Source organism: Panthera onca, chromosome X, assembly GCF_046562875.1.
Source record: "Panthera onca isolate mPanOnc1 chromosome X, mPanOnc1 haplotype 2, whole genome shotgun sequence".
Lineage (NCBI taxonomy): Eukaryota > Metazoa > Chordata > Mammalia > Carnivora > Felidae > Panthera > Panthera onca.
In genome coordinates, this window is record NC_138357.1 from 66,744,266 (window position 1) to 66,770,381 (window position 26,116).

The following is a 26,116-nucleotide window of genomic DNA, read 5'->3' on the forward strand; positions in this document are numbered from 1 at the left end:
AGTATATTCTTTTGCTTTGGGATGCAGAGTTCTGAATATATCTGTCAAGTCCATGTGATCCAGTGTATCATTCAGGGCCCTTGTTTCTGTAGGGATCCTGTGTCTAGATGATCTGTCCATTGTAAGTGGAGTATTAAAGTCCCCTAAAATTACCACATTCTTATCAATAAGGTTGCTTACCATGCCTGGGATGACTGGGTTGGGGTCTGCTCTTCTTCCCGCTATTAGTGTATGGCATCCCTCCCTTCTGCTGAAAGACCCACGGTTCTCTTTGGCTCCCCATCTGTTTGCCCTTTCTGCCCTCTTGGTTGTGGCCTTTTCTCTACATTTAGCTGTGGCAAGTCTGTTTTACCAGTCTTAAGTTCATTTTCTTTTTTATTTACTCTGATGTGGCTGTTATGTAGACATAACCATAAGATGAAGAGAGCTTGAAATCCTCCTACTCCATCATCTTACCCAGAAGTCCACATGAATTTTATTTTAAAATCTTATTGAGGAGATTTCAGGTATAACTATGTTCCCAGCACAGGCAGAATGTTTAAAATTTTCCTTTGAATCCTTAAGTTAGGATTTTAAATTTATCCCAATTGGAATTTGTGCAATTAACATGAATATTGCCTTTTAATAAAACTTCTAATTTCTTGTATATAGTGCTTATCTGATGAGTTGGTTTGGAAACCAAGTGTGATTTTCATTGCATATTCAGTTTAATGCTTTGCGTTGTCAGATACCTATATGGATGTTTGCCCGTATGGCTTTAACTACAAGTCTGCTGTCCCTGAAATTGTTGGGTCCAATGTGTTTTAGAGTTTTCAACTTCTTGATTTTTAGAAATATTATGTAGATTAGTTAGCATATATTATGTTATAGCTCTAGTTTCATGTGAGGCAATACTCCCATGAGCAAATTAGTATTTCTGCTGTAGAACATCTGAACATTCATAGTTAAAGGACTAAACAGTTTATATCAAGTTTTGCTGCCAGATGAACTTAGGCAACAATTTACAAAACTTACATTGAGAGCTTTTTGATTTTAAAATTATGGTTGACCCTTGAAAAATGTAAGGGTTAGTGATGCTGACCCCCTTGACCCCCTTTTCAGTCAGAAATCCATGTGTAACTTTTGATTCCTCAAAAACTAATTTTTTAGTTTAGGAAAAAATAATTTCCTTAAAAACTAATTCCTCTAATAGCCTAATGTTGACTGGAAGCCTTACCAAAAACACCAATAGTTGGTTAACACATATTTTCTATGTTGTATATACTATATTCTTACAATAAACTAGATAAAAGGAAATGTTAATCGAAAATACAATTATAGTACTGTCCTGTAAAAAATGCAGTTATAAGTGGACCTGTGCAGTTTAAACCTGTGTTGTTCAAGGGTCAACTATATGGTAGTTTAAGATATTGTTTGTATTCATATTACAATCTAATAGTTACTTTGATGTCATATCAATGTTTTGTTATCAGGTTAGTTGGGAAAACTCTTATTAAGGATTAGAGTATAAGAATAATAAATTGTGAGTAGTTACATGGGATATTCTCATTGGCTAATTGTAGACTATTGAGTTAATCTTAAAATTTGGAAAATTGGTTTCCATGATTAATCAGCTTCCCCGTGAAATCAGCATGTTTGATTTCAATTGCCAATTTTCATCTCCCCAAATCTAACTTGATCTGACACTTATAAGAGAGTTTTATGATATACCTCTCATGTTTAAAACTAATACATATATAATAAGTAATATGTATTCATTTGATCTTAAGAAGCGATGGCAATGTATGGCAAATATTCATAGGGTGCATACCCCCATAATTCCTTACCTGAGCACTTGTATAGATAATTTTTTTCCATTGTGATCATTGTGTTGCGTGTAACTTTGTTCTCAAGTACCAGTGTGCTAGTACATATCCATAGAAGCCTTGAAAATTGAGCTCTTCAGGAGATGCCAGTCTCTCTCAGCTATTTGGTGGAATAAGCCTTGTTTGGATTTTCTTTACCCTGGATATTTCTTGGAACTGATTACTTTAGATGAAGAAGATAATTTTGATTGGAAATTTATACATCTAGAAATTGGACTTTGTAAAAATCTTAAGCAGAAAAGATTATGAAGGACATTGAAAATAAGCACTATAAAAAGTACTGTTTTTCAATATAAGTTTGGTTGTGAGCCAATGATAAGTGACATTCGTTTATAATTTGTTTATGCATATATAAACATGGTGTAGTTTCCTAATATGTCCAACTTAATTAAGGGAACAATATTTTTGAACTCTTAAAATGCCTCTCCTGCTCCTGTATATTTAGATGATTCCAGTTTATCCAGCCATATGTGGGTATCCTATAATGAGGTGTAATCGTTTACTAGAAAAATTGGGGCTTGAGAATGGCAGGGGCATGAGCAACCAAAATGAAGAACATGGTCCTAGGAGATTGCAGTCCAATGAATAAGATAGACATAGATAAATCATTATTTTAAAAAATACCACAAGAAACATATAAAACTAAAATGGAGCTGTGTGATAAATAGCAGTTGGGCCATTTAATCTAAATATTAGAGAAAGACTTTGAACAGGTAACATTTGAACTCAACTTTGAAGGATATGTCAAATTTTGAAAGGTGTAGTAGAGGAACAACAGTAATATTACTAGTAATACTTCATTTGAAGAGTGGTCTGTTTGAGGTATTGATTATGAGTTTGCTAGGGTATTCTAAGATTTATTTTTGCCTTTCTATGTTTAGCATATTTCTATCCTGAACCTATAGTTGTCTGTGTTCTTTATGGATTTTTTTTCTCTAACATTTTGTCCCTATCTTTTATTATGAAGCAAATTTAAATATACAGAAAAGTTTCTGTCATTAACATTGTACTGTGTTCACATTATCACATATTTATTTATATATCCTTATATTTATCCATCAATATACCTAATTTTTTTGTCTTTTTAACTGTTCATTTTGAATGAATTATAAATTCACAGGAAATTGCAAAAAAAAAAAATGTACACGGAGGTCTTGAATGATACCCTCCATTCAGTTTTCCCCAGCGGTGACATCTTACTTAACTGTAGTACAATGTCAAAATCAGAAAACTGAAGATTTATTGCGGTCTGACCAGTTTTTCATGCACTGATTTGTTTGTGTGTTTATGTATATGTAAGTACAGTTCTCTGCAATTGTTATCACTTGTGTAGTTTTGTATAACCATTACCATAGTCAAGATACTGAACTGTTCATTGCCACAAGGTTCCCTTTTGCTACCCCTTATGCACATCACCTTGCTTAACCATATTCTTTTTTTAAAAATTAAAAGTTTTTTTTTAATGTTTGTTTATTTTTGAGACAGAGAGCATGAGAGGGGGAGGGGCAGAGAGAGAGGGAGACACAGAATCTGAAGCAGGCTCCCGGCTCTGAGCTGTCAGCACAGAGCCCGATGCAGGGCTCAAACTCCTGAGCTGTGAGAGCATGACCTGAGCTGAAGTTGGAAGCTCAGCGGACTGAGCCACCCAGACACCCACTTTCTTAACTGTATTCTTAACCCCTGGCAACTGTTAATTCCATTTTCATCTTTAATTTTGTTATTTTGAGGTAGAATCATGAGGTGTGAAACCTTTAGAGATTGACTTTTTTCACTCAATGTAATGAATGCCCTTGAAATCCTTGATGCATTTCAAAGTAAATGCTAATCATCAGCATACTTCTCCTTAATTGCTTCACCATAAATAGTATTAATTACAGGTTAATATAGAAGTGTGTTTTCGAGGTGAAATTTACATACAGTGAAATGCACAAATCTTAACCATTTTTTTTACATTTTTATTTTTTAAAAAATATTTATTGAGAGAGAGTGAAGAAGGGCAGAGAGAGAGGGAGGGAGGGAGGGAGAGAGAAAGAGAGAGAGAGGGAGGGAGGGAGGGAGAAAGAGAATTCCAAGCAGGCTTCATGCTTCTGTGCAGAGCCCAATGCAGGGCTCTATCTCCCAACCATGAGATCATGACCTGAACTGAAATCAAGAGTCGGATTCTTAACCCACTGAACCACCCAGGCACCCCTTCATCTTATCCTCTTTAGATTAATTTTTTTTTTAGGTTTATTTATTTTCAGAGGCAGCGCAAGCAGGGGAGGGGCAGAGAGAGGGGGAGGGAGAGAATCTTAAGCAGGGTCCACGTTCAGCACAGAGCCTGATGCAGGGCTTGATCTCAGGAACTGTGAGATCATGACCTGAGCCAAAATCAGGGGTGCAATGCTCAACTCACCGAACCACTCAGGTGCTCCAGCCACTTTAGATTTTTAGTCAAAGGATAGCAGTGTAGCTTTTTAAAAAATATTTTTTTTAATGTTTATTCATTTTTTGATAGAGACAGAGCATGAGTGGGGGAGGGGCAGAGAGAGAGGGAGACACAGAATCTGAAGCAGGCTCCAGGCTCTGAGCTGACAGCACAGAGCCCGACGTGGGGCTTGAACTCATGGACCGTGAGATCATGACCTGAGCTGAAGTTGGACACTTAACTGACTGAGCCACCCAGGTGCCCCAGCAGTGTAGCTTTTTATAAGGAATCGGTTTTACTGTACTTGAATATATCTCTTGGTAATTCTACTCATGAATACAATACAGATTCCACCCCAAAAACCAAATAATCCAGTGAAGAAATGGGCAGAAAACATGCATAGACACTTCTCTAAAGAAGACATCCAGATGGCCAACAGGCACATGAAAAGATGCTCAACGTCGCTCCTCATCAGGGAAATACAAATCAAAACCACACTCAGATATCACCTCACGCCAGTCAGAGTGGCCAAAATGAACAAATCAGGAGACTATAGATGCTGGAGAGGATGTGGAGAAACGGGAACCCTCTTGCACTGTTGGTGGGAATGCAAATTGGTGCAGCCACTCTGGAAAACAGTGTGGAGGTTCCTCAAAAAATTGAAGATAGACCTACCCTATGACCCAGCAATAGCACTGCTAGGAATTTACCCAAGGAATTCAGGAGTGCTGATGCATAGGGGCACTTGCACTCCAATGTTTATAGCAGCACTCTCAACAATGGCCAAATTATGGAAAGAGCCTAAATGTCCATCAACTGATGAATGGATAAAGAAATTGTGGTTAATGGAGTACTATGTGGCAATGAGAAAGAATGAAATATGGCCCTTTGTAGCAACGTGGATGGAACTGGAGAGTGTTATGCTAAGTGAAATAAGCCATACAGAGAAAGACAGATACCATATGGTTTCACTCTTATGTGGATCCTGAGAAACTTAACAGAAACCCATGGGGGAGGGGAAGGAAAAAAAAAGGTTAGAGTGGAAGAGAGCCAAAGCATAAGAGACTCTTAAAAACTGAGAACAAACTGAGGGTTGATGGGAGGTGGGAGGGAGGGGAGGGTAGGCGATGGGTATTGAGGAGGGCACCTTTTGGAATAAGCACTGGGTGTTGTATGGAAACCAATTTGGCAATAAACTTCATATATTAAAAAAAAAACTTGTATTCTGGGAAGGAACTTTGAAATATATAAGATACAACTATTGTGTTACTGCTGGCACTTCATAAATTCCCCATTGTGTTTTTTCTATAAATTTTTTTTTACTCATGTTTTGGATTCAGAGTACAGTTTAGAACCCACTAGTTGTTTTAAACTTTTTAGCTTTCAGTTTTATTTTACATGGTTTTATTTATATAGATAATTCAAACCTAATTTTAAGTACACTTTTTTCCCCTCAAGGAGATGAAGCCTTATCTAAATCAGTGCCTGTCACGGTGGATGATGATGATGACGACAATGATCCTGAGAATAGGTATGATTCCATCTGTAAGGACTTAAAAAAGATTATAACACACCCTAGGCGTGGGCACAAACAGCAGCAACGGAACCGCAAGCAGGTTGTAAAAACCAGGAGTGCCTGCCTTAGAAAGACTCGCTCACAGTCTTCCTGCAAGTTTGAAAGGCCAGAAAATGGGCTAAAACTCATAAACCTTAAGAGAAAGTAAATACAAATATTAACACACCTAGCATAGGGTGTGTTATAAAAACAGCACTGTCAATTTTATGTTCCCATGTAAACTGTGATAATTCTTTGAGAATATTTTAATTTCAGCAAATTATTTTATTGATGAAAGTAAATCATTTCAATAAATTGGTGACAACAGACATCTCCTCAGTATTTGATTTTTGTTTTTAATTGCCATCTAATATGGTGGTCCTATTTATTAAGACCAATTCAAAGTGAAAGAAAGGAGATTGCTCAGATATGTAAGATTAAGAAATTGTTTTCAAAATAAGTATCAATATACAAAGTGTCCAGAGTGATTTGGATTTTAACTATTTTTCTCATAAAATAGATAGTATGGTGGTATTAACTTTAATAAAACTTAAACAGCTGATTTAAAAGTAAACAGTGTAGCCTGTACATATTCACTTAATCTAAGGGATGGTAGGAGTAGAAAAAAATACAAAGACATACCCATATCCTAACAATGAAGAATAATGAAAATGAATGTATTAAAGAATATAACCCTAAATTTTTTACCTGTCCTTTAAACCCTTCCTGGAATATAGTGTATCCTACGCAAAACTTCGACAACTTAATGTGGTGTAGTAGGTGGAATTTGGGAATAATGGGGATAAGAATATCTGATTTCTAGTTCTAACTTCTCTAACAACTGTCTGTGTGATTATGCGCAAGTGACTTAACTACTCTGCCAAAATTTTCTGATTTCTAAAATGAAAAGATGGGATGAAATTTTCTGTGATTAATTCTGGCACCAAATATCAATGATAGATTTGATTGTTTTACTAAAGAACACTATATTAACCATCCATTTATTCCTAATAGTAAGTTATGATATTAAGAAAATTTGAAAATATACATGTAATTTTTGTGTCATAATTTTGTAAGAAATTAACTTTGAGTTAGTAAATGCTGTGGGGCCAGCTGTTTTCTAGCTCTGTTTTCTGTATTTTGTTGTTGTTGATAGGGTTTTCTGTTTCCAAGATCAGCATTCTCCCTATAGAATGTTTTTCTTATGGTAAATGAACAATTTTATTTTGTACTTTTAAAGAGAGATTAATCATGGACACAATGACTCAGTTGCTGCTTACCTAGTATATAAAAATTAAATATATACATACCTAGTTATTTTATGAGATGGGGTGGGGTCGAGAATGGAATGGTAAAGGCCTACATGTTATTCCTCAGCAAGTTTTATAGTACATGATCATAGATTATGGAAGCATTTAAAAACTTGTCTTTTAAAATGCTTTAGTTCCTCTATTTATATTACTAATTTGTTTTCCTGTAAACCACAAGGACTCCAATATTATTGAAAGGCTAATAATATTTAAAACATGCTATATTCTAATTTAACAAGAGTGATGAACCTTAATCTCATATTTAGCCACCAGATGAGAGTGTCATTAAGGTATGATAATTTTATATTTGTGTTAGAACCTGTCAAAATATAAATATTTTCATCTTTTAAGTTTGATTATATCTCTGTAACTGGCAAGTATTATATTGGAAGGTATAGTTAATTCCATCTTGTATTTGTGATTAAGAAATACAACCCTGTCGAGTACTTTTGAGAAGAATTGAATTTTATCTTGAACATGTTTTTCTTTATACTTACTTTAATGTGCCTTTATAAAATACACCATTAATAATTTATTTCATATTGAACATACCAAAGAGGTATCTAATACCCATCATGGGGATACAAATACCATCTGGAACTATTTTAGCATAGATGATGTATTTGAGCATATTTGAATATGCACTAAGCAAATTTTAAAAATTTGTTTGCAGATCACAATTAATTCTTGGAATTATTTTTACCAATTTCACATTTTTGAGTCGGATGTATTTTAGTACGCAGCATGTTGTAATTTTGTGTAAATTTGTACACAATTGTGTAATTGTGTATAAATTTTGTATACATTTCATATGCTTTGACTTTTTAGCAATGTTGTTAATACCTTTTCAGTGTTGATATTTATGGAGAGGTAAATAGTGTATTAATGCCATGGCTTAACTGTTTGGATGCAATAAATTTCTGTAAAACTTTTTCTTGTTCAAGCATTTAATTTTAATTATGTATCTTTTCATGAAAGTTGAAAGATTTTGTTAAAATCAAGATATGGAAGGTAGTTTGTAGCCAGCTTACATATGAATATATATATATATATATACACACACTTATCTGTGTGTTTTCTGTTTTAAAGCTATGATAGCTTTTGAGGTCATTTAAAAAAATTAGCCATGTACTGAATATTTTATTAAGTATGAATATGTAAATTTGTTATTTTAGCATACTCTTATGTGGCACCATTCATATTTGAAAGTAAATGCATGCTACTGTGAGATAGAGTGGTCTAACATGTAAATTAATTTCTGTTTAATAGTATTTAATAAACAATGACAAAGTATTGTAGGTTGATTGACAGTTTAACTTTCTTTGGTTGAACTTTTTAGAAAAATAAATAGACTAACTTTATATGTTGAATTTTGTATAATTGATAATTTACTTAGAATTTTATAGCTTAGACTTTATATACTTTTTGAAAGGGAGAAGAATACAAAACAGTTTGTTAGGTTATTTAAATTATACATGTAATTTTAAAAGTCAGTTATTTGAATATGCCATTATGTTAATGTTGTCTTTCAAATACCTGTTGTGTTTTAAATTGGTTCTTTCATTTAAACAACATTTATTCATGTAATTTGATTACTGTTGCATTTCTATAGTTAGTTGGCATTGAAAATGTGTTATGATTCCTTAATAAGTATATTTTGACCAAACATTTTCTAGTGTCCTATATTCGTATACCTGCACTGTGAATTAGTCTCAAGAGGCAAGATGGTAGTTTGTTCAAGTTTAACAGTGTTTGTGTTGAGGATCATTAAACTAGGCTTGTCTTTAGAGGTTGCATACTACACAATCAGTGAAGACTCCATTCTCTCCAAAAAGGAATTATTTTCAGAATATTCTTTATTTGGAGATTGTTTTCTAAATAAGCATTCTTTCTTTATTCCAATTTTGACTAAAAACTGAGATTTTATATGGATACCCTTCCCTGGCACACACATACAAATATTTACCTTATAATTGAAGAATGCTTAATTGGATCTAATAATATTCCAGTTTTTCTCATAATTTCTTTCTCAGTGGGGCTAAATACTTACTACATAGAAGCAAAATTTGACATGGAGATTGCTTAAAGGAATTGTCCATTGTTAATAGAAGTTCCACTTAATTATAGTGGGACTACACTGTTGCCTTAAAAGTTTCCGATTATTTTGTTATTTGGTAATACCTTGCTTTTCAACTGGAAAATATACAAATGATTGTTTTCTCCCTACTAGCTTGGTGTGGATATTCTGTTGATGAAGGTTCTGTACTATTAATTCAGCATATTCTCAGAAGTAATTAATTGTTCCTGGATGTTGTTCATGCTAATGAAGATATTTAATGATTGTTTACCTGATTTCAGCAATGTTTAAAAGGTTGAGTATATCTCAAGTTCCTTAACAAAAGACTTCATTTGGTTTCCATTTTAAACACTTTTCAGAATGTTTATCTTCTACACGTGTCTTTATTCTTTATACGAATTTGCTAAATCTGGAAGAATCTCTTTATTCTTTATAGGAATTTGCTAAATCTGGAAGAATTGTTTCTCTGTGAAATGTTTTTTTTTTTTTCACGGTGGTCCTGTTACCAAATTGCTTTTGTTATCCCTTATTGTGTTAAAAAACAAAGGTAGCATTTTGAATGAAGCATTTCACTTACTTTTATGTTTGAGTAAGGGTTTTAAATGCCTGATAGCTTCAAAGTAACTTTTAAAATTTACTTTATTTTATAGTGCAGGTAAGTATTGTAAGTCATTTAAGTATATATAGGTGTCTAGTCAGTAGATAGGATCTATTTGTAGTTAACCAAACTGGTTGCAGTTGCCATAAGATCTCCTTTTTAAATGCTAGAATTTTCAGCAAGAAAAGAAATATGGTCAGTAGTAGTGATCTCTGCTTAAGATTTAAACATTATATTCAGCCCTCCTTTCTTTCCTGCTCTTTGTTCTTTGGTGATATTGGGACTTTTAGAGCATAGAAAAGAGACCCTCCTCAAAAAGAGGGTCTGTATTTTCTAGTGTTAGCAAAAATGATCCATTTTTCTGACTTAATATATGTCTCCTTTGTCTTTAACTTTGAAGTTTGGGATGAATTGAGATGAATAATATCTGTTTTTGCCTTTCAAGTATAAGAAAATATTAAACTGGTTCTTTAATATGAACAAATTTTCTATATTTTTTATGTTAATAAATTTTTTCTTGTTAAAATTTCCTCCATAACTGCCTTAAATTTTACATAAAATCAGGGAATGTACATTTTGTAATTTGAGTTTATTCAAACAGTATAGCAAACTTCATAGCATAAATTGTTAATACACTGTGCATTCTTAATTTCATACAGCTTTTATTTTTTTCTGTTTGTAAGAGTTTTTAAAAAATTTATTTGATACTAATTTTTCTGGTACTCTCACTAAAAAGAAAACGGTGCTGTTTTTCATTAACTGCAAACATCGTAAACATATGACTAAAAAGTGTTTCAAACTGTTTAGCTTTTTGATTATTTAGTGACATCATCATTATTTCGTAAATTCCACCATTTTGGGGTACAGATCATTATACTTTAGTCATATTTTATAGAACGGTTCATATCAAGGTACTAATTTTGAACTAAAGACTTAAAAAATACTAATACAGATTTTGAAAATGAGGAATTCCATATTCTATAAAATATTCTGGCTTTTTTTTTTTACATTAAAATTTTTTTTTAACATTTATCTATTTTCAAGAGACAGAGACAGAGTGCAAGTGGGGGAGGGGCAGAGATAGAGGGAGTCACAGAATCTGAAGCAGACTCCAGGCTCTGAGCTGTCAGCGCAGAGCCTGATGCGGGGCTCGAACCGACCAACCGTGAGATCATATCTTGAGCTGAAGTCAGACGCTCAAGTGACTGAGCCACCCAGGTGCCCCCTTTTTTTTTTTTTTTTTTTTTTTTTTTACATATTTTTAATGTTTAGTTTTGACAGACAGAGAGAGCATGAGTGAGGGAGGGGCAGAGAGAGAGGGAGACACAGAATCTGAAGCAGGCTCTAGGCTCTGATCTGTCAGCACAGATCCTGACGCGGGGCTCTAACCCACAAATTGCGAGATCATGACCTGAGCTGAAGTCGGATGCTTAACTCACTGAGCCACCCAGGCGCCCCTAGTTTTTCTTCTTAACCCTGAAGTATATAACATTTGTTAATGCCTCACACTTTATTAGTAGAATATGTTTTCCCCACCTTGTTGTCACAAAAAGTTTTCAATGTTTTTTTGGCTGTAGCCATTTGAATTGTTTTATGTATCAACATTTTGAATATGGTATGGTATTTTAACACTACATATACTTAGATACTTGTTTTGCATCTCTAAAGAGTATACATTTAAACCTGTAATCTGCCTCAGAATTCTGTTTTAACTAATTATTCTATTGTGATATTGTGCACAAAGGTAAACAGTTTTTTTTTTTTTTTTTTTTTAATTTTGTCATCTTTGTGTATGGATGCACCGTACTGTTTTGGCCTTCTAAAATAGCATTTTTTATTTAGCACTTTTCTTCAAACCTGTTTTCAGAACCTCTTAAAAGATAAAAGAATAGATTATAGGGATGTGTCTGAGATGGCCTGTCAAGTGCATTTCAGAAATGGAGCATACTGGACTAAAGATGTTTAGAAACCTTTTTTATTTAATCTTTAAAAGTCGAAGCTTGAATTCTTTCATTTCAAAAAACATATTTGGAAATCAGTGAAATACAGATATCTTTAACAATGTGACTATAGTGTATTCACAAAGTACTAATAAACATAGCAGTAGTGAATGAGTAGAGAATATAGATAGCACTGGCATACTAAAATTAGAGAATATTGGCATTCAGGATCTTAGGTGCTACTTCTGGCTTTGCCACTAACTAGCTTTGTTTCTATGGCTTCATCTTTTTCCCTTTCTAAGCCTGTTTCCTCCTTTGTAAAGTGACAGAATTGGACTCTAAGGTCCCTTTTTCTAGCTCTCACATTTTGTGTTGCTTTTGTAATAGCTATTTGCCTTAAACCTCCATGGTACAAGAGATCACTCTCTCGATTGCTTCTATTTCAGAAATTTAATGTTTTGAATTAGTGATTCACCTACCAGAAAGAGGTAGTTTACTTTGTTCCCTGTTTGAGCACTTAAACAAGAAATATTATGCATCTCTTTTCTAGATCAGATCAGAATAACTAAAGGCTTTTCTTGGCTTTGTCTCTTTTTTTTTTTCTTTGCTTGTTTGTTTATCTTTGCATTGTTGGGCTTATTCCTTATTTTATTTTTGCTTTCTTGTAGTAGATGAAGGTGTAAGGGGTAATAAGACATTATCTTGGTATTATGTGATTTAGAAGACTTAGCTTGTTTGGATTATGGGGTTCTAGGATTCTCTCATGCACCAGTTCCAATCATTGTTTGTGGGTTTTTACCCTTCCTCCCATATTGTTTTGCTTTCTCCCCTTCTCCCTTCCCTCCCTTTCAGGAAAATGGAGGAGTGGCTCCATTACTTCCAGCTCTGCCCAGGTTTTCTGCCACAGAGTGGCACAGCCTGTGCCTCTAACGGTTCTGATAGAGTCGTGACTGCTTTGGATGCTACACCTGCCCCAAGATGTAATATTGAGCATTGAGATTCCAGGGGGGCAGTACCTTGTTGCCTGGATGATTTTCTCAGAAACCTCCTGGAAAGCCTCAAGAAAGGAAACTTCAGAGCAAACAGAAATCAACTAGGGATCATGATTATACATCCATCACATGCATACCAGCATGGGTCCAGCCAAGGCCTCCAAAATGATGTTTTGCCAGCCTCAGCTGGTTCTCAAGTGATGATGTCCTTGAAGTCTCTGTGGCCCGTGACTCAAGAGTTAAGGTAGTGGAGTTTCCCTTAAAGCATCTCACAGCAGGCTTTATAGATGGGACACATCTCATCTCAACATGTTTGCTGACTACTCAGGTTGAAGGTCAGCCTCAACCCTTAGGTCCTTCAAATAAATTTCTAACTTTGAGGTGTAGGTTACGTGATAGGCAAGGTTTATGATGCAGTGAGTCTTTGACATATTGGACTTGAGTCATCAGTCAGGGAAATAATTTAACTTTATTCTTTTTAGGGCTTTAATATGCATGGCTATACATTAGGTTTTTCATTGGTCAAAAGGTGTTAGAGGGTAAATCTAAACTAAACTATCTCAGGGAGGTAAAGCTAAGGGAATCTCCATCATTCTGTATGTAACTTTCAGTTTGGAGAAAAATCACCATTCTCTGAATTTTGTAATTTTTTTCTGCTTCTAAAGTGATTGTGATTGTTCTATATATATTATGTTCTTAATGAAGGTTGTTCATTTAAAAATCATGTAATTTTTCAGTGTATGGATCTCATTTAATTTTCCATGATTTATTATATGATTTCATAGTTGATATAGAATTGTATTTTATTATCTTATGTGTATCATATTTCTCAGTTTTTTCATGACAATCCAGAACTTAAGTATGAATTAGGTAGGTTTACATATTTTGACCTTCCATTTAGTAGATGTATTCTTAAGAGTCTAGAGTTTGAAAGAAAAAAAAAAACTTGTGGTTTCTTACAATTAACAACCAGGTTTTTATAGATAGTATAGAATTATAGACTTTTTTTGAACTTGTAGTACAAACTGAAATCAAGAGATTGAAGTAACCTTTAGTGTGACTAAATTAATACTTGTACTTTTGTTGGTTATTATTGTACTACCCACATGGTGATATAACATCTTGTAACTGCAAGTGGAACTATGTTTTTCTATTTGTAATCTATTATTCAACACTTTATATTTATACATATACACATGCACACACACCCACTTTTACTCATTGCAAAAGAGTGGTTTTATTGAAATTGGTTCAAGAAAGCACTTCCTTGTCCATGGGAAATAACAAATGTAGTTTGTATTAGAGAGTTTTCCTAGACAGATGCTTTTATTAAATTTAAACCACCCTTCATTCTGAAACTGTTCCTAATTTGTGGAGGGTGTGTTGAAAGAGTCTTTATTTTATAACATGATGAAAATAAATGATACTTGGCTTTAAATTTTTATTCTTGGCAAAATGAAAAGTTGGCAACCCTAGATTATTCCCCGTTTTAAAATGTTTATTGTGTACAATCCAAGTCAGCAAACCACTTATCTAGAAGTGTAAGAGCAACACTTTATAACTCAACTCCAGTAGGATTAAATTGGAGTGATCTAATCTTCACTTTATTGAAACACAAATCATATCAAAATCCCTCAAAAAAGCAAACTCATCTGTGGTTTCCTTTAGCACTTGGTAACTCTCTGTGTTGTCTATTTCCGATCTGTATATTTAGGGAAGGAAGCACCAAAAGGTAGATAATAAGTGTTTATGAAGTGATTACCTATTTTGCATCAGTCTGTTTTGGTGCCTTTGCTATACCTCTTTGAATAAAAATAGTAATGAACAGTGTACCTTTGAAATAAAATTACCAAGGCATTAACATCTCTTACCATTGAATGAATTCTTGATTGAAATGTGAGTGTATGTTAAGAAATATAAAGAAGGGTTTCAGATCCAAAAATAACAGAAGTTCCATGATTCAAGCTGCAAGTTTTTGATGAGCTAGAGAGTTAATCTTGATTGCACAGTGGATGTTTCCCATAAAAGTTCACTCTTATGTGGATCCTAAGAAACTTAACAGAAGTCCATGGGGGAGGGGAAGAAAAAAAAAGAGGTTAGAGAGGGAGAGAGCCAATGCATAAGAGACTCTTAAAAACTGAGAACAAACTGAGGGTTGATGGGGGGTGGGGGGGGTGGGAGGGAGGGGATGGTGGGTGATGGGTATTGAGGAGGGCACCTTTTGGGGATGAGCACTGGGTGTTGTATGGAAACCAATTTGACAATAAATTTCACATATAAAAAAAAAGTCCATGGAAAACTGAGAATCATGCTACTTTCCTTTTGAACCTGTCTATAAGGTATTCCTTTGTTAGTGTGATTTATGAATTTATATCAAAAAGACACTTCAGGTGCAAAATACCTCATCTTATACAAAAGCTGCTTGATTGCTTTTATCTTACATTTTCAGATGTTTTCCTTTAGCATAAGCATGGAAATTTATTAGGAATATATTTTATTTTAACATGAGATGGTATTAAAGAAGTATCTTCTCATGCTTTTAGCAGTTGATTTTTCCATTAACAAATTGGTCTTTGAGGAGCATCTTGAGAAATTTTGATATGAGTGAGGCTACTGTACTATCTACTTTCGTGGAAAGCGAAAACTCATGGTAATTTGTGTTCTTTTACCATGTGTGTAATTAATAGCACTCCTGTCCCTTCTCTTATCTGCCCTCGTTTGAATATTATTAGGGATTTCTGATTGCTTCGATACTTAGTGAATAGTATATGCTTGCATTTCATAACAGAGTTTATGAAGTAAATTGAAATTTAAGTGCCAAAAATATTATCCACCAGTTTCAGGCACTGTTTCATAAGAAAGTGGTTATTTACACATTGATTTTCTAAGAATATGTTTTGCTGAATGATCCTCTCATGTGGAGTTTTGCCTTGGAATGCCATTTGTCTGGAAAAGTTGATTTATTATTGTGAGCCTGATATTGCAGTTGTTGGATGATGGCTGCAGAGTAAATACAGGATTGGAAGTATGTATCATGAAATGGCAATTGGTCAAAATAGTAGAAATGTCCCTCAGATTTTTAAATATATTGCAGAAGTATTTAGAATTGGAAGAAAATCAGTGCTAAGAGCATCTTTCAAAAGTTTTGGTTGGTTGGTAGCTTAGGTTAAAACATGGCTTTGGTAGTCTTTTATTTATAGTATAAAATCTTTTTATACATTTATTTCTGTTTTGATAGTGAAAAATTTTTTAATTTGTTACACTTCACCACCAAATATATAGTTTTTTACTGTCTTTTTACTCAAGAATTGCCAAGAAGATGCTTTTAGAAGAAATTAAAGCCAATCTTTCCTCTGATGAGGATGGATCTTCAGATGATGAACCAGAAGAAGGAAAAAAAAGAACTGGAAAACACAATGAAGGAAACCCAGGAGATGAGGGTGAGCTCCAAAGAGAAGTACAGGATGTCATAATTTCATTGTTTGACCAGTTCAGTCTTTGAAGACTATCTGTCTGTGAAATCTCATAATACATGCATTTGAAGTTTATTAAATATTTAAAACTTTACTACCTTTACTCTTTTTGAGTATCTGGTAATAGTTGTGCATGTTTTTTCAGTTATTGCCAATAAACAGATGATTTTTATTATTATTTTTTAATTTTTTTATGTTTGTTTCTGAGACATAGAGAGACAGAACATGAGTGGGGGAGGGACAGAGAGAGAGGGAGACACAGAATCAGAAGCAGGCTCCAGGCTCTGAGCTCTCAGCACAGAGCCCGATGTGGGGCTTGAACTCAAAAACCTTGAGATCATGACCTGAGCCAAAGTCGGTTGCTCAACCGACTGAGCCACCCAGGCGCCCCTAAACAGATGATTTTTAAAGCAAAATATTTTTTACCTTTAAAAAAAATCTATGAACGTATTGGTGATGTTTAATTAATATTTAATTATAGTAATTGATCAAGTTTAATGTATAAGGTTGCCTGGTATCACCAGTGATATCAAAGTAAGTGAACAGCTCTGATTTTTTTTGTAAATCATGAAAATTTTCAACAATCAAAATAGTTTTATAACAGGTTTTAAAGGAAAAATGTCTGAAGGTTTTACTGATTTCTTTTCTCCACTTAGAAGCAAAACATCAAGTCAATTCTGAATCAGATTCAGAATCTGAAGAATCTAAGAAGCCAAGATACAGACATAGGCTTTTGAGACACAAACTCACTGTGAGTGATGGAGAATCTGGAGAAGAAAAAAAGATGAAGCCTAAAGAGCACAAAGAAGCCAAAGGCAGAAATAGAAGGAAAGGTAAGATATTTTAATTCTGAATATAAGGAATATACTGATTTTATAAACTAATTACAGTAGTCAAACTTTTTAAAGTTTATTTATTTTGAGAGAGAGAGAGGGAGGGAGGGAGAGAGAGGGAGAATCCAAAATGGGCTCTGTGCTGACAGCAGAGAGCCTGATGTGGGGCTTGAGCCCATGAACTGTGAGATCATGACCTGAGCTGAAGTCAGATACTTAACCGACTGAGCCACCCAGGGCTCCTACAGTAATGAAATTTAACTATTATCTGGACCACCTGTATTAAGTGAATATCAGCACACTGGCAAAAACTATTCTCTTAAATGAGAGTGAAATAAAGAATTTAGAGTGGGAAGATAACCCAGAAAATTATGAGATGACACAAAGAATATATTTTTAGTCTTTTTTTTTTTAAAGTTTATTCATTTATTTTGAGAGAGAGATAGCACGAGAGAGAGAGAGGGAGAGAGAGAATCCCAAGCAGGCTCCGCACCACCCCTGCATTAGCACAGAGCCTGATGTGGGGCTCGAACTCACAAACTGAGATCATGACCTGAGCTGAAACTCAAGAGTTGGAGGCTTAACACACTGAGCCACCTAGGCACCCCTATTTTTAATCTTTAGTACTCATACACAACTTAGATTAAAAAGATACATATGACAATAAATAAAATATACTTAAAGGCTATGTAAAAAATACAGGATTGTCTGTAACTGCAGGAAGAAATAATGCTTCCTAAGGAAAGACAATGCAGTTAATTTGGGAAGATTTATTATATGCAAAGCTTGTATATAGTCAGCTCAAATTTTTATTACATTAAAAGTCCGAATCCTTCTGCATTGAGTGCTTATGTGTTTCCAACATCATGATAAACATTGAGAATACAAAAATAAGTAAGGAAATCATTGTCTTGTATGGTGGTTTTCAGCCTGGCTATACATGTGGATTACTTTGGGGATTTTGAAGTATACATATTACAGGACTGCATCTCAAGCCAATTACAGCATAATTGGTGGTAGTGAGACCAAAGTATCCATATATTTTATAAAGCATCTCTGATATGATTCTGATATGCAGCCAGGTTTGGCTGTCAGTGGTTTAGTAAGAGTTATTGACATTAATATTATATGAAATTATAGCACCATGACAGGTGTCTTATACAACAGAGGTATTGTATAGTGTGGCACAAGGGAACATTTCCTTAGCTTCTTAGGGGATGATGTTTATCCCCAGAGGAGACTTCACAAAGATGAAAAGTTTCATTCAGCAGACCCAAGTTGTAATTGGGGACCAGGTAGATGTGTTGTGAAGATTTATAATATAAGAAGAGAAAAAACTTGAGAAGCCTCTGCAAAATGTTCACACATGGTTGAGGGGAAGCAGTTAATATGGTATATAGCGAAAGTATAGGAGGGAATAGGGAAAGGATCAACAGGACATGAGGCTGGGCCAAGACAGAGACCAGGTGTTGGAGACACTTGTAAGCTTTGGTTTCTCAAACTGGAATACTTGACAGTTGATTCATGGGTACATGAGGCTGTAGAGTAAACATTGCATACCTCTTTGGTGTGTCCATTTTATTTGAGCATTGGGGTAGAGCATTCTTAAATAATCACATGTATATTGAAAAATTAGCAGAAAGTTCAGAGAAACCTTTTGGTTTCTTAGGGGCAAACTTTAAAAACTTTACTCAGATTAACTCTTTGCCACTAGGAATAGGAAAGCAGTTTCGGAAGTATCTGAGAAGGACAATAGGCTCTAGAGGCTGGAGAGTCATTGGGAATTTTTTTTTTAATTAAAAAAAATTTTTTATTTGTAATATTTTTGTACTTTAGCCCTTTTGAGATATAATTCACAAACCATACAGTTTGCCTGTTTATAGTATACAAGCTGTATAAGCAGACAGCTTGATGAACATGTATGGCGCAGGACATTCATTACTAGTACTCATGAATCACAGCCTCAGCACAACCACCCATTGTTCCCATTGAAAGATTTTAACCAAGAATATAATATGATCAGATTAGTTGCTTATTATTCTGTTATACTCAGAGCTTAGATTTGTGTCTCTGGAGGATATTGCTATAGTTGATACCAAGCACAATTTTTGAAGAGGAAAATTGACAGGAGTCATAGACTGAATTGTTAGATCTTATTAATTGATATGAAAGACAAAAGTCTGGGATGACTGCCAGGTTTTTGGAGTTGTCATGGTATATGTATAACACTACCAGAATAGTTGACATTGCCAAAATAGTTGATATCAGAATCTTGGAATCCTGAACATTTAAAGGGCTGTTGAACAGCCCTTTGTTGAATAGTTACTCATTAAAGAGGAAGAAGAGAACCCCCTCCCCCACCCCACCCCCTGCCGCCACACACACACACACACACACACACACACACACGCACACACTCTAAATATGTCATGGATATTTTCATGTTAAATAAATAATAGTCCATCACTTTGTGAATGCGTTTTTTAAAAATTTTTTACAGCATGACTACAAGCTTGTTTTTCAGATTTTATAAAGCAACTGAGCAATTTAAGTAGGTTACATAACTTCACACGAATTCCTGTGCATCTTCAACAAAAGGGGAAATGCTGATTTTGCCTCTGAGGCTCAGATCAGGATAGAGCCCTTTAGTGGACACAGTTACATTTGAAATGTTTTATTAAAGTCTAAGTCTTTTGTCACCTGTTTCCACTGTCCTCCTCTGTGGATAATTTATTACCAAGTATTTTTTCATTTGTTTTTGTAGGAGGGAGTAAACGAATCCTATCATTTATGTTTCTAATATGGATTATAATATTGATTGATACTACATTTAAAGTTGCAAAGGGGCTTTATTTCAAAGGGTGGCTCAGTCAGTTAAGCATCCCAATTCTTGATTTCGGCTCAGGTTCACGGTTACACACAGTTCGTGGGATCGAGCCCCACATCGACTATGCACTGACAGTGCGGAGCCTGCTTGGGATTCTCTCTCTCCTTATCTCTCTGTGTCTCTCTCTCTCTCTCTCTCTCTCTCTCTCTCTCTCTCTCAATAAATAAATAAATTAAATAAATAAAGTTGCATAACTTTTCAGGTTTTACAAACTGTTGTGCCTGTATTGTCTGGAAATTTAAGTTAGGCAATTGGGAGAAATCAAGAGAGAATAATAGCTGACTTAGTAGATCAAGGGCAACATGTGAACTTTCAGTTTTCACCTAAATTTGAAAAAAAATTATAAAAGTTATTTTGGTGATAATTTAAAAAATTTAATTATTGCCTTTATTATTATCAGATAATATTAAATTGATTTTTTTAAGTGTGATAATGCTATTTATATAGGACAGCATCCTTATGCTTAAGGATAAAGTGCCATGATATCTGCACTTACATTTAGATGGTTCAGTGCAAAAACCTGTGTGTGTATATACAACAAAGAGAAAGCAAACAAATATGATAAATTTAACAAATGAGTTTAGGAGAAGGGTTGTAGATGTTCATTCAACAGTTTTTTCAAAGTTTTGGTACGTTTGAAAATTTTCAAAATAAAGTGATGAAAAATTAATAATAGGTTTAGAATTTTGCTTAATGACAGGATTTATATGTGTGCATATGGACACATGTGTTCTTCAAATTCCCAGTTGCTTAGCAGTTATTTTTTTATTTTTGTTTTTTATTGTGATAAAGTACACACAACATAAAATTTTAACCATTTTAATCATTTTTAAGTGTACATTTCAGTGACAGTATATTCACATTGTTGTACAACCATCAACACTCCACAACTCTTTTGTCATCCCAAGCTGAAACTCTTTAAACAATAACTCCTTATTCCCCTTTCCCCCATTTTCAATTCTTTACTGTATTTATGTTAACCCATGTCTTTTTTTAGATAGATCAGATTATAGATTCTGATTTCAGATCAATATAGATCTTTGAAAAAATTTATTTCAAAATTTAAAGTTGAAAGAAATGTTGCAAAAATAGTACAGATTTCCTATATTCCTTCTACCTAGCTTCCCTAATTTAACACCTTAAATTTAACTATATGGTATAATAACCAAATCCAGGAAATTAACATTGATAGAATACTATTAGTTAAACTGGGGGTTGAGTAACTATACCTGTAGGCTAAATCTGACCGTCTACCTATTTTTATAAAGTGTTTTGGAACCAGGTTATACTTAGTTACTGCTTTTGTGTAATTAGAGTGGCAAAGTTGAGTAGAGATAAGTAGTTGAAACAGAGACCATATAGCCTACAAAGTTGCAAATATTTACCATCAGACTTTTCACATAAAATATTTTCTGACCTTTGAAGTGGGCTAAAGATCTTACTTGGTTATGGTTAGTTTTCTCACTAATGTCTTTTCTATTCCAGAATCCAAACTAGGATGCCACATTGCTTTTAGTTGTGATGACTCCTTGATAGACTCCAATCTGTGACCGTTTCTCCTCCTTTTCTTTCATGACCTTGACACTTTTGAAGAGTATTGATCAGTTATTTTCTTTTTAAAAATTTTTAAAAATGTTTTTATTTATTTTTGAGAGAGCAAAAGAGCGAGTGGGAGAGGGGCAGAGAGAGAGAGAGAGGGAGACACAGAATCTGAAGGGGACTCCAAGCTCTGAGCTGTCAGCACAGAGCCCGACACGGGGCTCAAACTCACGAGCCGTGAGATCGTGACCTAAGCCAAAGTTGGACGCTCAACCGACTGAGCCACTCAGGCACCTTGATCAGTTATTTTCTAGACTGTTAATCCATATGTATTTGTCTAATGTTTTCTTATGGTTAAATTGAGGTTATTAAACATTTTGACAAGAACACCACAAAAGTAATATTTAACCCTTCTCAGAGTATCCTACACCGAAATTATATGATGACATTATGTCTTATACTGGTAATACTGATTACTTGGTTAAGTTGGTGTCTGCTGGGTTTTTCCACTGCAAAAAAAAAAATCTTTTTCTATTCATATTTAATTAATGTCTTGTGGAGAGATACTTTGAGACTATTCAAATATCCTGTTTCTCATCATACTAAAGCCCACTAATTTTAGCATTCATCTTGTCTGAAGCAGTTTTTGTGATGTTTATCTAGTGGTTATTTTCTGTTTCTTTCTTTACTTACACATTTAGTAATGGTAAGGAAGAGCTATCTGTTTTCCCTTATTTATCCCATTACTTAATATGAATTTATAGATATTTTATTCTGTTAGTTGTAATTCAGTTGTTCATTTTGTTGCTCACATTGTCCCAGCTTTGGCTATTAGAAGCTCCTTCAAGTTGGATCAAGTGTTCTTTGAATATACCCCAATCATTCTTTGAGCATTGGATTATTTTCTGGCACCACAAGATATTTGAGACTCATTTTGTGTATTCCCTGCCTGGTTTCCTCTGGCTAGAAAAATGTGTATTCTGCTAGAGTTTAGATACCTGTGTCATAGTGGCTATTTTGGTACAGAAAAATAAAATTTTTGAGAGAAAAATAAAATTGGGGTTTCCATTTACTCTCATGATATACAGGGCTCAGCTCCTTTTTCTCAGTGCTGTGGCTAGAAATGGGGTTCTCCCAGTTTGCTCTTGGCACCCTCTGCATAGTTTTGGAATTCAGCCTGCCTTCTTGTTGAAATCAGGAAAGAAAGAAGGAAAAAACCCTGTGACACCCATAGTCACTACCCCAACCTCAATTTTATAGGAATCATTATTCAAGTTTTTGTTTCAGTCCCCAGTCTGCCTGCTGTTGTTTCCTTTTCAGAGTGCTTAGGTCATTTCTTTCTATATTCTGTTCATAATTTCTAGTTGTCATAAATGGCAGAGAGTCTGTATTTGTCCTTACTCCATTTTGGCCAGCCTACTTTGTTTGTTTTGAATAACCAGAATTCTTTTTATTCACCTTTGGTAATAATGAATATATTTTATTGACAGTTAAATTCACATTTTAAAAATTCATACATAATTAATACTTATATTTTAATATAGAACCATAGTTTTATAATCATAGTTGGAATACATTTGAATAGTTTTTATAAATTCTATTTGCATTATTAACTGGTCTAATCTATATGCTGTGTAATATCCATTAATGTACATACTAAAATATACATTAATGTACATACTGTAGATACACAGTGGTCTAAGTTTTAATGTGAAGTTATTGACAAATCAAGTGAATTGCATTTCTGTTGGGAAGTATTTAATAACTTAATTTTTTTTTTCAAGTGAGCAGTGAAGATTCTGAAGATTCTGATTTTCAGGAATCAGGAGTTAGTGAAGAAGTTAGTGAATCTGAAGATGAACAACGGCCCAGAACAAGGTAAATATTATATCACTATTTCAAAAATTTTAGGTATATGAATGAACATGCTTCAAGTTATTTGTAGAAAGGTTGGTGTTACTAATAAAGTAAAAAATTTAGTATTTTGATTTGAAACGAATTGTGAAAATTAATTTAAAAAGAGTACATATAAACATATATGGTTGAAATATGTGTTCTAAACTGGGAGGACTTTGTGCAAAATCACGCTTGACTGTAATTTTGGTTGTTATATGGGGGGATGTACCAGTGTAGTAGATTACAGGCTTTGTAGACAGCCTACCTAATCTAACTGTTGGCTCTAATATTTGTTATTTGTATGATTATTCTGTGCTTTAGTTTCCTCATCTGTAAAATGGGGGATTATAGTAGCACTTACCTTATTGATTATGTTGGGCATTAAATGGGCTTCTAATATGCCCACTTGGAATATAGGAAATGTTCCCTGAAATCTAATTATTGGTCTTAGTAGTATACTAGTATTATAGTGATGAAGATGTGTTTGTTCTCTCAGTACACATAGCTACTGATCTAGATGACTAGTTACTTAAAATACTACATAGTATTTTTTTTAAAGTTTACGTACCTATTTTGAGAGAGAGAGAGTGCATGCATGCTTGTGAGTGGGGGAGAGTAGAGGAGGAGAGAGAATCCCTAGCAGGCTCCATGCTCAGTGCAGAGCCTGAAACGGAGCTTGATCTCACAACCATGAGATCGTGACCTGAGCTGAAATCAAGAGTTGGATGCTTAACCAAATGAGCCACCCAGGTGCCCCTATTTCTTAGCATAGTATTTTAGATAATACTAACCTTTCTAAGAATTTTTTATTTCCTCCGGAATATCACATATTGGCCTTTTGTCTAAGATCAAGTATATTTCCTTCAGAATAATACTATCCTTTTATAATTTATCAAATGGGCAACCTATTTGTATTTGTGTGAATGTGATATGTGCGTCTGCATAGGTGTCATACCTGTACATTTTAAAACATTTGAGATCTTTTTAGATTAGCAGTTACCAGGTTGTTCCTGGAATATAGCAACATATTGTACATTAGGGAAATAACAATAGGATAAATTGAGAGATTTTTAAACCTGAGAATTCCATAACACAAAAATTCACTTATTTTATTTTATTTTATTTTATTTTATTTTATTTTATTTTTTGAGATAAAAGTATTTTATTTTCAAGTTTGTTTTTTAAATTTAAATTTTAGTTAACATGCAGTACAGTATTGGTTTCAGAAGTAAAATTTAGTGATTCATCACTTACATACAGTACTCAGTGCTTATCACAACAAAGTCCCTTCTTGGTACCTATCACGCATCTAGCCTATCTCCCACTCACCTCCCTCTGTCAACCCATAGTTTGCTTTTTCTCATTAAGGGTCTCCTGTGGTTTTATTCCCTCTTTTCTCTTCCCCCCACCTCCTTCCCATGTGTTCATCTGTTTTGTTTCTTAATTAAATTTCACATATGAGTGAAATCATATGATATCTGTCTTTCTCTGACTTATTTCACTTAGCATAATACATTCTAGCTCCATCCACGACATTGCAAATGGACAGATCTCATTCTTTTTGATGGCTGAATAATATTCCATTAAGCACACACACACACACACACACCCACCCACCCACCCACCCCACATCTTCTTTATCCATTCATCAGTTGGTGGAAATTTGGGCTGTCTCCATAATTTGGCTATTGTTGATAATGCTGCTACAAACATCAGGGTGCATGTACCCCTTCAAATGTATATTTTTGTATCCTTTGGGTAAATACCTAATAGTGCAATTGCTGGGTCATAGGGTAGTTTTACGTACTTTCTTGAGGAACCTCATACTGTTCTCCAGAGTGGCTGAACCCATTTGCATTCCCACCAGCAGTGCAGGAAAGATCCCTTTTCTCTGCCTCCTCGCTAACACCTGTTGTTTCTTGCGTCGTTAATTTTAGCCATTCTGATTGGTGTGATGATGATCAGTGATGTTGAGCATCTTTTCATGTGTCTGTTAGCCATCGGATGTCTTCTTTGGAAAAAGGTCTTTTCATGTCTTCTGTCCATTTATTAACTCGGTAATTTGTTTTCTGGGTGTTGAATTTGATAAGTTTTTTATAGATTTTGGATGCTAACCTTTATCTGATATGTCATTTGCAAATATCTTCTCCCATTCTGTAGGCTACCTTTTAGTTTTGTTGATTGTTTACTTTGTTGTGTAGAAGCTTTGTATCTTGATCAGGTCCCAGTAGTTCATGTTTGCTTTCATTTCCCTTGCCTTCAGTGACATGTCTAGTAAGAAGTTGCTCCACCTCAGGTCAGAGAGGTTGCTGCCTATGTTCTCCTCTAGGATTTAGATGGTTTCCTGTCTTATATTTAGGTCTTTCATCATACTGAATGTATTTTTATAAATGGTGTTAAAAAGTGGTCAAGTTTCATTCTTCTGTATGTTGCTGTCCTGTTTTCCTAACACCATTTATTATCCTTTGGATATGCTTTCCTGCATTGTTGAAGATGGGTCGGCCATATAGTTGTGGGTCCATTTATGGGTTCTCTATTCTGTTCCATTGATCTGAGTGTCTATTTTTGACCCAGTAGTATACTGTCTTGATGGCTACAGCTTTGTAATACAATGTAAGATCTGGAATCATGATGCCTCCAGTTTTGTTTTTCTTTTTCAGGATTGCTTTGGTTATTTGGGGTCTTTTGTGGTTCCATACAAATGTAGGATTGTTTGCTCTAGCTCAGTGAAAACTGCTGGTGGT

The 26,116-nt window shown here is 34.4% G+C and overlaps 1 protein-coding gene across 9 annotated transcripts in view; it reads left to right on the plus strand.

Annotated features, from left to right (window-relative positions):
• The window catches only part of ATRX (ATRX chromatin remodeler), a 314,027-nt gene that overhangs the window by 103,295 nt on the left and 184,616 nt on the right, over positions 1-26,116 (plus strand). For all 9 annotated transcript variants that reach the window (XM_081792922.1, XM_081792916.1, XM_081792915.1 and 6 more), the window contains 4 exons: positions 5,731-5,803; positions 16,051-16,184; positions 16,874-17,050; positions 23,261-23,354. In XM_081792922.1, the coding sequence (XP_081649048.1) occupies positions 5,731-5,803; positions 16,051-16,184; positions 16,874-17,050; positions 23,261-23,354 (478 nt within the window). The remainder of the gene's footprint in view (positions 1-5,730; positions 5,804-16,050; positions 16,185-16,873; positions 17,051-23,260; positions 23,355-26,116) is intronic.